This window comes from Lynx rufus, unplaced genomic scaffold (genome assembly GCF_022079265.1).
Source record: "Lynx rufus isolate CCGP_SWC_20201006 ecotype Redwood Valley unplaced genomic scaffold, mLynRuf1.p SCAF_9, whole genome shotgun sequence".
NCBI lineage: Eukaryota > Metazoa > Chordata > Mammalia > Carnivora > Felidae > Lynx > Lynx rufus.
The window spans coordinates 18,876,141-18,888,339 of NW_025814897.1; the positions used below are offsets into that span (position 1 = coordinate 18,876,141).

The 12,199-nt window shown below is 45.3% G+C and overlaps 1 protein-coding gene across 1 annotated transcript in view; it reads left to right on the plus strand.

The window, feature by feature from the left end:
- SORL1 (sortilin related receptor 1) overlaps positions 1-12,199 on the plus strand; it is a 172,066-nt gene that overhangs the window by 58,377 nt on the left and 101,490 nt on the right. Inside the window, exons 9-11 of the mRNA XM_047070249.1 lie at positions 1,398-1,590; positions 3,993-4,110; positions 4,324-4,397. Coding sequence (XP_046926205.1) covers positions 1,398-1,590; positions 3,993-4,110; positions 4,324-4,397 — 385 coding nt within the window. The remainder of the gene's footprint in view (positions 1-1,397; positions 1,591-3,992; positions 4,111-4,323; positions 4,398-12,199) is intronic.

Below are 12,199 nucleotides of genomic sequence, written 5' to 3' on the forward strand. Positions count from 1 at the left end.
CTGGTGGCTCAGTCGGTTAAGCGTCCGACTTGGGCTCAGGTCATGATCTCACGACCAGGGAGTTCGAGTCCTGGATGGGGCTCTGTGCTGACCGCTCAGAGTCTGCTTCGGATTCTCTCTCTCTCTCCCCTCTCTGTCTCTCTCTCTCTCTCTCTCTGCCCCTCCCCCGCTCACACTCTGTCTCTCTCTGTCTCTCAAAAATGAATAAACATTAAAAAAAATTTTTTCAAAAATTTCCTCCTCTGCCTCAGAGCCTGGAGCGTGCTTCTTTCTGTCTGAGGAGGCCAAGCACCCAACCAGCTCAAGATTTATACAGCAGATCATGGAAGAAAGCACTTCTGTGTTTTGTTTTGTTTTGTGTTTAAACAAAGCCCAGTGGCTCAGAACCCTTCTAAATAAAGGACACACTTCCAGTTTTGAAAGCCACGTGTGAAGTCTGGTTAGCGCTTCTCCGCGATCTGTCGCATTTGAATCCTGTGGTACCTTTTCAGTGCAGAGCTACTTTCCAGTGAAATCAATGTCCTAGCATGGCAGTTCAGGCCTGGGAGGGCTTATTCTCTGCATCGCTGTTACCAAGTAGAACCTCAAGTTTCTAGAACCATCCTCGCTCTGCATATGGCCTCCTTGGGTAGGGATTCTGCTCTGCTCTCTGACAGAAACCCTATGGGCTTCTGTCCGATCAGCGTGTTGGATAATTCGTCGAAAGTGTAAGGCTGCGTAAGCTGTCACACCGTATTCCTGCAGATTGGGGTAAAGCCCCAGCTCTTCTATTAGCGTCTGGCAAGACCAGCTTATTGTTTTCCGTTGGCCGAGGCTCACTGGAGGATTTGCGGTGAATTTGTTAGTGAAGAACTGGGTGGGACCCTTTCATCAGCTTTCTGTGTTGTACTCAGCATTCTGAACTCCCTACCGAGGGGATCAGCATCCTGGCCTTCAAGGTTAAAAAACAGTCACATTAAAAAAAAAAAACAGAAAACCAACAGGTTATTCAACTGTGACAAGGGACAGGGTGCTGTTACGTGCTACAATATGGGCGAATGTCGAAAGCATGGGAAAGTAACCATAAAAAAGGCCACATGTTGCACGATTCCGATGATAATGAAACATCCAGAACAGGCAAACCTGGAGAGAGGAAAACTAACTAGTGGCGAGGGCTTGCCAGGACCTGGGATGGGAAGGAGACGGGGAATGCTTGCCAATGGGTATGGGGTTTCTTTCTGAGATGCTGGAAAGGTTCTGGAACCAGATAGTGATGCTGGTACAACACAACGTTGCAAGCGTACTTCATGCCATTGAGTTCTGTCCTTTGAAACAGTTAAGTTTTATGTTATTTACAATGAAAACATACCAAGGAAATGTCAGTTCTGGTCCGCAGCTGTTTATTTTCTCTTACGCAGGTATTTTGCAAATGAGCCATTTGCTGACTTCCACCGAGTGGAAGGGTTACAAGGAGTCTACATTGCTACTCTGATTAACGGTTCTATGAATGAGGAGAACATGAGATCAGTCATCACCTTTGACAAAGGTGGCACGTGGGAATTTCTTCAGGCTCCAGCCTTCACAGGATACGGAGAAAAAATCAATTGTGAGGTATCGATGCTTTCATCTTGTTTGGGCTTTTAATACAAATTTTTATGTGGCGATCTGCCCTTACAGTTCCCAAACTCAGCACCCAGGCACCCGGGGCTGCCGTGGTGAACTCCCAGGGGCACCTGGGATGTTTTTAAGTTTTTAAGGGACACACACGACAACGTGATATTTGTTCGTCACCCTGTGAAATGCTGTCTTGAGTTAGTTCCTAGTTTCAACATTACTTCATGCTGTATTTCTTTGGGAGGCATCGTTCCTTGGTGAAGCTGGATTTTCTAGCAGGTGATAAGATAAAAAGCAAGTGGGAAAATCAGGGTGGAGCAGGAAATGACATTGGTATGATTCTAAACTTTGAGAGGTTACGTAGTACCCATCAGGTGCACATATCCCGTATTAAGCAAATGTGGTTATTTAAGAATGAAATAGAAATTTTGTTTTCTTTCTCTTTCTGTGTGTATGTATATATGTGTGTGTATATATATGTGTGTGTGTGTGTGTGTGTGTGTGTACATGTATATATACATATGTATATATATATATTTTTTTGAGGTGCTACTAAGTTATTAGAACATGTATACTTATTTAAGTTGCTTGGCCTTAACTACTTAAAAACCAAGTGTTGGTATTTCTTCTGGCCTGAGGCTGCTATAAAAAATTCACGGGGATACGAATTATGTTGTGAACCAGAAAAGTTTTGGAAACTCTGACATTTAAAGTCCCACATTGATGTGGAACTTGAAAAAAAAATGCTTTCTTGAATAGAATTTAGGATTCTACAATTTTCCCAATCAGTGGCTCCATCTGAAAATCTGAGAATATGAAAGGTATTAGTTGGTCTCACTAAAGGGTTCCCCCTCCCCTAGGTGGCTCCTTTCTTGTCTCTTGGAAGAACAGTGTGTTCTTGGCTTTGAGTTCCTTGGCCTTATGTGACATCCCACACCTCCACTTTCGCCTTGCACAAGGGATCTGGGGTATATAAAGTAGGTGGGCAGAAGGAACTCAGAAAAACTCGAGTGGCAGCAGTTCTCGGAAAAACCGTAAGAGTTAGACGGTCACCTGGTCTTTTGGGTTTTTGAATTTTGTTTGTCCACGATTGTGTCGACTCTATGCTGTATCTGTGGCCATTGGGAAATTTGTTTTGGAGGCTCTTGCTTTCCCCAGGCTTCTCGGTTACTCTTCCCTATTTGGCAACAGGTTTCGCTCGGCTTACCGCATGGAGTCTCACTCGGGGAAGAGGCAGGATAGAAGTAGATAAGAGACAAACATACAGGTGCTTCTTTATTCAGGAGTGTCTTCTAGACTTGGGGAGTGTTTCGTGAGTCTGTGTGGATGGGGGTGGGCTGCTTTTGAGTGTCCGCTGGGGGTCTGAGCCCTAGTTGTATAGAATTAATGGTGGTGTTGAAACTCAGCTTATTCCCCTGACTGATCTGTTTAGTTATGAGTTGTACAACAGTTGGTCGAGCTTTTCGTTTCTGCTTGTGAGTTTAGGTGGTGAAAGAACAGGTTGGTTGGCACATCTTTCTTTGAGACCCAGCCTAACTTGCTCCAGTTTTCATTTGCGAAACTGCGATGCCAGCAAGGTGGACGTTTGTTAGATCCTTTTTTATAAAAACCAGCGTATCTTGCAGACCATGTCAACTTTTACCTATTAACGTGAGCGCACCCGAGAGTTACCCCGTCTAGAACACCAGACGTGGCCGAATGACACTCGACCAGCACATTCTGGCCAAGGGAACCAGGCCTGACCACACAGCAAACGGCTTTGTTTGCAGAACTATTAAAATCCGAATGTGAAGTGGTGGAGGCGAATTTGAGTAACTAGTTTTGCAGTGGACGTTCATCGCAGGGCTGGTTCTTTGGACGAATGCAGACTGCATCACAATTGTTTTCGTGTGGATTTTTAGATCTCATGTGTTGTACATCTGGGAGCTTTGTGACTTCTGATCCGTGGTGTTTCCTCTGACGGCGTTGCGTAAATCCTATTTGCAATTGATCTCTCCTGACTTAAACAACGAATGCCCTGAAATCATTTCATTTCTCTTCGGTCCCAAATCACGTGAGAGTTATCTCTGGGTAATCTAGAGGGAGTGATAGCTTTCGATCTATTTGAGTTGACACTGATTTCTAATTGCCATTCTCTGAGAGTCTCCGAAGGAATGTTTTAATTTTATTTTTCTCTTTTCTTCAGCGGGAGGCATTTGTGTGGTTCGGATAATCGCATCCACCTGGGGTGGGAGGGGGGACGGTGTGGGGACAGCTGGGGCGTGAGTTCTGGTTTCCTCTGGGCCAGATTCCCTTTTCGCTGTGTGTGGCCGCAGTGTCCTCACTCGGGCCTCCGTGTTTTGGGGGAGCGGGAGGCATCCTGTCACGTGCTGATGGGGTCTGGAACTTGTGTCCCGTAGCTCGCCCAGGGCTGTTCCCTCCACCTGGCCCAGCGGCTCAGCCAGCTGCTCAACCTTCAGCTCCGGAGGATGCCCATCCTGTCCAAGGAGTCCGCTCCCGGGCTCATCATTGCCACTGGTAGGTCTGCGTTGCTGCTTCTCACTTAGGCCCCGAGCTCTTTGGTTACACGCAGCCGAATACGCGGTGACCACGGACACCTGCCGCGGCAGGTGCTGTTTGTGGTTTTGAGACGTTCTCAGTCGCTAAATACCACTTCGGATTCCTAGCTGGGCAAGGCGGGTATCTGACATATTCTTGAAATTGAAAGTCATTATTCCTCTTGCATTTCAGGGTCAGTGGGAAAGAACTTGGCAAGCAAGACGAACGTGTACATCTCCAGCAGTGCCGGAGCCCGATGGCGAGAGGTCAGCTCCACCCCCCCCCCCCCGACCCCAACCTGCCCCCAGCCTCAGCCCGTGTTCTTGTTTGTCTGAGAACACGATTGGGCCTCAGCGTTTCAGGAACACTTGTGGCCTCAGGTGGAGGTCAATGGCACCAAGTATGACTATAAAATAAAGAGGGGAACCCAGAGCCACACGTGAGCGCCCGCTGCGCTGACTTGTGTCCACACCTTGTAATGTGGGCTCGCGATTTTGCCGAAAGATAGCCCTTTGAATCAAAAACAGACCTTTTCTTCCCCCCGCCTTGTAAATGTAACTAAATATCCCAAGAGGACAAAGCAATGCCCAGTTTGCTGGGCCTGGCATGGGGCGGGTACTCAGCATAACGTTGGCAGCCCCTGTCAGCAAAGGACGGTGTGGGTATCTGGTGTGAAGCTGGCTGTTTTATTTATTTTTGTATCTTTTTTTTGTTAAAACTTTTAAAAAATGTTTGTTTATTTTTGAGAGAGAGAGAGTGCAAGCGAGGGAGGGGCAGAGAGAGAGAGGGAGACACAGAATCCGAAGCAGGTTCCAAGCTCTGGGCTCTCAGCACCGAGCCCGATGCGGGGCTCGAACCCGTGAACTGGGAGAGCGTGACCTGAGCCGAAGTGAGTCGCTCAATCGACTGAGCCACCCAGGTGCCACAGAAGACTGTTTTTACCTTAAGTTCGTAGAGCTACTTTGGGTCCTTAGGCACTGATCATACTAGTTCTGAAAGTAGAACTCGCTTTATAGTCCCAAAATGTTCATCCAGCCTTGGACATTAGAGAATTGCCAAACCTGTTTAAAAAAAAAAAAAAAAAAAAAAAACGAAAAACAACGCTTTCAGCAGCCTCCCATGCCAAGGGGTGGCTTTCAGGGGCACTCTCCTGCCCGTGTGGGGAGCCACCAGGAGATCGCAACAGACTACTGGGCAAGAATTTAACTGAGTACGTCTCGCATGATGTCAGGAGGGATGTAGCGTTCTCAGAAGAGCCAGCATCCTCACGGTGCTTCTTATTGGGGAATGTGATATGTACACGTTCATATTTACTTCTTTATTTATTTTTATTGTTTTTTCTTTGAGAGAGAGAGGGTGCAAGTGATCCAGGGGGAGACTGGGGCAGAGAGAGAGAGAGAGAGAATCCCAGGAGGGGCAGAGGGAATGAGAGAGTGAGAGAGAGAAAGGCAGGGCTCACCCAAAGTGGGGCTCGTGTTTATCCAATGAGGGGCTCGAGCTCACTCGATGTGGGACTTGAACTCACAAACCGTGAGATCATGACCTGAGCCTAAGTCAGATGCTTAATGTCTGAGCCACACAGGCGCCCTGTACACATTTATATTTAAATATGTACTATGTGAAGCATTAATAATACCCGACGTTTGTTTGGCTTCTGTACAGTTTACAGAGACCTAGCACCTCTCTCCTACGAGGTAGGGCTTACCGTCCTTCAGGCTGAGGGATCTGGGACCGAGACGTCATGTGTGCGCGTAAATAAAGAACCATCCAGGATGGTGGAGAACATAACTCCGTGTTCGGGTGAAAGATGTCGTTCAGGCCCAGGAGTCAAAAAGCGTGAACAGTTTGGAGTGTGGGGGGCATCCCTGCGCCGCCCCCTTGGGAAGGATTAAACAGCTGGCTTTCCTCTTCTGGGGAGCCAGACCTTCCTTTTGAAACGGGCTGTTCTCTCCTCAGCGGATAGGCTTGTGCTTTGTTTTGGACCTTCCGATGTCGGTGTCCTCTGGGATTTGAACATCTGCGAGTGCTCTCCTTCAGGGTAGAAAGCAGTGGCTTGTTTCTTCTCCAGTGAAGCAGTGTCATGTGGCTAATGCTGGGGCCACTCTTGTGCCTCCTGCCAGGCACGCTTCATGCCCGCCAAGAGCAGCCATTTGCACAAGGGATCTTATTTTTGGAAGGAGGGGAGAGGAGGGTTGAGACCGCGTCTGTGCGAGTGGGCATCTGAGTGCGCTCAGGCGGTGTTCGCATGGGACCGTCTGGGGGTTTGAAGGGCACGGGTGGTGACAGGGGAAGTGTGAGATAGAGATGCGGTGGGTAGAGGCTGCCCAGGAAATTGGTGACTGTGCTTCTCGTTCCCCTCCCGGTACTCATGAGTAGGTAAATCCCCCGATCCCGAGTTCTTTTCCGTGCTGTCTTTCCTTACCTTTATTTGTTGAGGACAGTAAACTCTGCATAGGAAAGGGTACGGTTTGATCAGAATTGGTCACCATCCCTAAACCGTCGCCGACCCCACCGTTAAGACAACGAGCGTTTCTGTCCCTCCCCAAAGTATCTTTCTTCCCCCTTCGCAGTCCATCCTTCTCTTGACCTCGTCCCTGCCAGATTATTAGTTAGCGTTTTCTAGAATTTTATATAAATGGATTCATAATATGCCACCCGTTTGCCTGGCTTCTGTCCCTCGTCATGGTGATTTTGAGGTGTATTCATGCGGTTTCATGTATCAGGGGCTCTTTCCCATTTTGTTGTTGATTAGCGTCCCACTGTAGGGATATTCTACAATTTGTTTATCCATTCGTCTGTTGATGGGCATTACAGTTTTTGCCGATTATAAATTATAGCGGTTATAACATTTGATTACGTGCTTTTTTTTTTTTTTTTTTTTTTTTTTTTAGCTACATATTTCTATTTCTTCCGGGCTGATACCTCAGAATGGAATGACTGGACAGCTTAGTGGGTCTTATGTTTCACTTTTTAAGGAATTACCAAATTGTTTTCCCAAGTGGATGTACCATTTTACATTTCGACCAACAGTGTGTGAGAGTTCTGAATGCTTCAGGTCCACGCCAACAGTTGGTATGGTCAGTCTTTTTAATTTTAGACAGTTTGATGAGTATGCAGTGATGTCTCATCACGGTTTTTAAAAAATGTTTATTTAGTTTTGAGAGAGGGAGAGAGAGAGAGAGAGAGCGTGAGCAGGGTAGGGGCAGAGAGAGAGGGAGGGAATTCCAAGCAGGCTCCTTGCTTTCAATGCAGGGTCCTCTTTGGGGCTCAAACTTATGAACTGTCAGACTATGTGTGGCCTGAGCTGAAATCAAGAGTTGGCCACTTAACCAGTGGAACCACCCAGCACCCCTCATTGTGTGTTTTAAAATTTTTTTAAGTTTAATTTATTTTCTAAAATTTATTTTGAGAGAGAGAGAGCATAGCAGGTGAGGGGCAGAGAGAGGGGGAGAGACAGAATCCCAAACAGTCTCCATGCTGTCAGCACAGAGTCCAATGCGGGCTTGAACCCATGAACCATGAGCTCATAACCTGAGCCAAAATCAAGAGTCAGGCTCAGTGTGACTGAGCCACCCAGGCATCCCCCTCATCATGGTCTTGACTGGCCTTTCCTTGGTGACTAATGATGCTGAGCTTCTTCTCATATGCTCATTGGCTATTTAAAAATCATGCTGTGCAGTGTTCACATCTTGTACCTATTTGACTTTAGTTTGTTTTAATTAAAAAAATTTTTAAAAATGTTTTTGTTATTTTTTAGGGAGAGAGAGATCATCACGCGTGAGCTGGGGAGGGCCAGAGGGAGGGAGGCAGAGGATCTGAGGCAGGCTCTTCGCTGACAGCAGAGAGCCCGATGCTGGGCTTGAACTCCATGAACCATGAGATCATGACCTGAGCCAAAGTCAGACGCTTAACCAACTGAGCCACCCACGTGTCCCACTTGCCTTTTTTTTTTTTTTTTTTGATGATTATACTGGACACCACGTATTGTTGGCTGATAGATGTTACTCCTGACTGTCGAGAAAGTTAGACGAGTCTGGGAGGTCCTGGGACCTTTTCTTTGTGAGCCTAGATAAATCTTCTGTGCCCTTTGGAGCTGAGGCTTTCCCCACCTGAAATTGGGTAGTTGATTTAGAATTATAAAATGACAGCCTGTCAGAGCCGACCAGGGTCCTTATGTGTCAGCATCGATGATGAGACTGAGGCCCCCGCACGGTGGCTGGACCGGGTCTAGGGCCAGTCTCCTGAGCACCCGCCGCCCCTCCTTGTCCCACAGAGTCTGCATGAGTGGGTGGGTTTATGGGAGAAGATGAAGTGGCAAGATGGAGCAGGGACAGCACAGGCTGTGGGCTGGGATAGCCCTGGCGCCATTACTTAATTGTCGAACGGAATTCAAGAGTCGGATGCTTAACTGATTGAGCCACCCAGGTGCCCCAGAATACTTTTTAAAAAGAGATTTGAAGGACCATTTTTTAAAAGTTTATTTATTTATTTTGAGGGAGGGAGGGAGGGAGAGAGAGAGAGAGAGAGAGAGAGAGAGATCACAAGCAGGGGAAGGGCAGAGAGAGAAGGAGAAAGAGAGAATCCCAAGCAGGCTCCACACTGTCCGCACAGAGCCCGACTCAGAGCTTGAAACCATGAACTGTGAGATCACCCAGCCAAAATCACGAGTCAGATGCTTAACTGACTGAGCCACCCAGGCGCCCCTCAGAATACTGGTGACACCCAACGTTGGGGGAGTTTCCCCTCACAAGGAGCGATTCTCCAATTCTCTGGACACCAACTGGATGTCCTACACTTGAGTCCTACACTCCAGCTGGCTGGAGTCACCACAGACCCCGCAGGTTAAGGGTTCAGTCTCGTGAGACTGAGCCCCACCCCACCTCACCTCTCATGCTAATTGCAAGGTACAGGTTGTCACTTATTCTTCTGACTGAGCAGCTTATAAATAGGATGTTCCTATGAACCCCCCCCCCCACCCGCCCTGCAAGCTTCTTGGGTTCCATAATTTGCTAGAATGGCTGACAGAATTCAAGGAAATATTTACTTACGTCCATCAGTTTATTATGCAGGATATTACAAAGGCTACAGATGAGTAGCTGGATGAAGAGGTACATAGGGCAAGGTCCAGAAGGGTCCTGAGCTGGGAGCTTCTGTCCTCATGGAGGTGAGATGTGCCAGCCTCCCAGCATGTGGGTGTCTCCATCAACCTGGGAGCTCTTCACATCTTTCAGTTAAGGGGATTTTTTAATTTTTATTTTTGTTAAAAAAAAATTGTTTTTTTTTTTTTTAACATTTATTTTTGAAACAGAGAGAGAGAGAGAGAGAGAGTGCGCGCATGAGCAAGCATGAGCGGGGGAGGGGCAGAGAGAGAGGGAGACACAGAATCTGAAACAGGCCCCAGGCTCCGAGCTGTGAGCACAGAACCCGACGTGGGGCTCCCAACTCATGGACTGCAAGATTGTGACCTCAGTCGGATACTCAACTGACTGAGCCACCCAGAAGCCCCAGGGATGTTTTTTTTTAATGGTGGCTTCATCATTTAGGCATGATTGATTATGAACTTAGACTCTCCAGCCCTCTGTCCTTTCCCCAGGGGATGGGGTGGGGCTGAAAGTTTCAGGCTTCTAATCGTGTTTAGATTTTCTGGTAGCCAGCCCCTGTACTGTCCAGGGGTCCACCGAGAGTCACCTTATTAGAACAAAGGACTCTCCTATCATCTAGGAAGTTCTAAGGGATATAGGATATATAAGATACACATCACTCCCATCAGTCAGGAAGTTACAAGGTTTTTAAGAGCTCTGACCAGGAGCTGGGAATGAAGACGAAAGTACGTAATTTTTTTCATTATCGTACCATCACATATATGATATGGTATTTACATTGTTTGATTCTTGACTATTATACTAATCTCGAATTACTGGGATAAACTCGATTTCATTATGATATATTATCCTGATTAAAAATTTTTTTTAATGTTCATTTATTTTTGAGAGAGGGAGAGACAGAGTGCAAGCTGGGGAGGGGCAGAGAGAGAGAGTGAGACACAGAATCCGAAGCAGGCTCCAGGCTCTGAGCTGCCCGCACAGAGCCTGACGCTGGGCTCGAACTAACGAATCGTGAGATCATGACCTGAGCCAAAGTCGGACGCTCAACCAACTGAGCCACCCAGGCGCCCCGATATATTATCCTTATTATATAAGGTTAGGTTTGAGTCGCTAATACTTTGTTACAGATTTTTACATTATTCACGAGAGAGATATTGGTCTGCTTTGGTTTTTTTTGTTTTTTTTTTTTAATGTATTTTCAAGTTTTGGAATTAGGGTTTGGCTGGTGTCATAGAACAAGTTGAGCAGTGATTCCTCTTTTATGTAAAAGTGGTGTTGTTGTTTTTTCTTGAATAATTAACCAGTGAATGTATCTCGACCTAGAGTCGTCTTCTGTTTTTTTTTTTTTTTTTTATTTTTTATTTTTTAAATTTTTTTCAAATTTATTTTTAGTAGCACTTTTTTATTCTTGGAGTCTCCTTGGGAATGTTTTGGTTAGAAATTCAGTTTCTCTGGCAGATAGAGAACTATTCAGATTTTCTACGACTTGTGTCTATCTTGGTGAGTTTCATCTAAGTTACTGAATTTATTGGGTTAAAATGACTCAAGGTATTTTTTAATTTTTTTTAATGTCTATAGGATCTGTGGTGATAACCTGTTTTCATTCCTGATATTGATAATTTGTGTGTTTTTTTTTTCTATTTTGCTTTTATTAGTTTAGTTACTGGTTTGTCAATATTGTTGATCGTTTTAAAGAACATGCTTTTGGCTTTGTCTCTGTTCTTTCTTTTGTTGATTTCTGCTCTTTAGTATTGTCTTTAACGTTACTTACTTCGGATTTACTTTGCTTTTCTTCTTGTAGTTTTTTTGGTGTAACTTTAGGTCACTGATTTTAGATGTTTTTCCTAATAGCAACATTTAAAGCTGTAAGTTTTCCTCTAAATACTGTGTTAGCTACGGCCACAAATTTTAGAGATGTTATAATTTTGCTGTCACTCAGTTCAGAGTATTTTTTAATGTTCCCCTTTAAAGTTGAGATGTAATTCACATACCATAAAATTCACCATTTTATTTATTTACTTATTTTATTTATTGGGTGTGGAACCCAATGCAGGTCTTGAACTCATGACCCTGAGATCAAGACCCGAGCTTAACCGACTGAGCCACCCAGGTGCCCAAGACTGTTACCATTTAACATAATTATTGATATAGTTGGATTTAGGTCCAGGATTTTATGTATGTATATATGATCTTTATTTTTTATTCCTCTGTTCTTCCTTTACTGCCTTTTTAATATTATTTAGATAGTTTTGGCATTCTACTTTTATTTAGGTATTGTCTTTTTTATTATATTTCTTTATATTTTTTAAATAATTTATTTATTTTGAGAGAACATGGGAGGGGCAGAGAGAGAGAGGGATAGATAGAATCCCAAGCAGGCCCCACCCTATTAGTGTGGAGCCTGACGTGGGGCTTGAACCCAGGAACCATGAGATAATGACCTGAGCCAAAAGCAAGAGTCGGTTTCTTAACCAACTGAGCCACCCAGTTGCCTCTCTTTGTATTTTTTTAGCGGTTACTCTGAGGATGACAACATGTATATTTAATCTTTCATGGTCTTTTTTGAATTAACATTGCTCTTAACATAATGTTACTCCTAACCTAAAATTTAGAAACCTTGCAAGCACGTAAGTCCCTTTCTCTTTTCCTGACCTTTTTGTTATTATTCTGTGTATCCCATCAAGATACATTAAAACACTATAAGACAGTGTTTTTGCTTTTGTTTTGCTTTACCTGTTTTTAAATACCAGTTTTCAACTTTTTTTTTTTTTTGGGACAGAGAGAGACAGAGCATGAACAGGGGAGGGTCAGAGAGAGGGAGACACAGAATCGGAAACAGGCTCCAGGCTCTGAGCCATCAGCCCAGAGCCTGACGCGGGGCTCGAACTCACGGACCGCGAGATCGTGACCTGGCTGAAGTCGGACGCTTAACCGACTGCGCCACCCAGGCGCCCCTAAATACC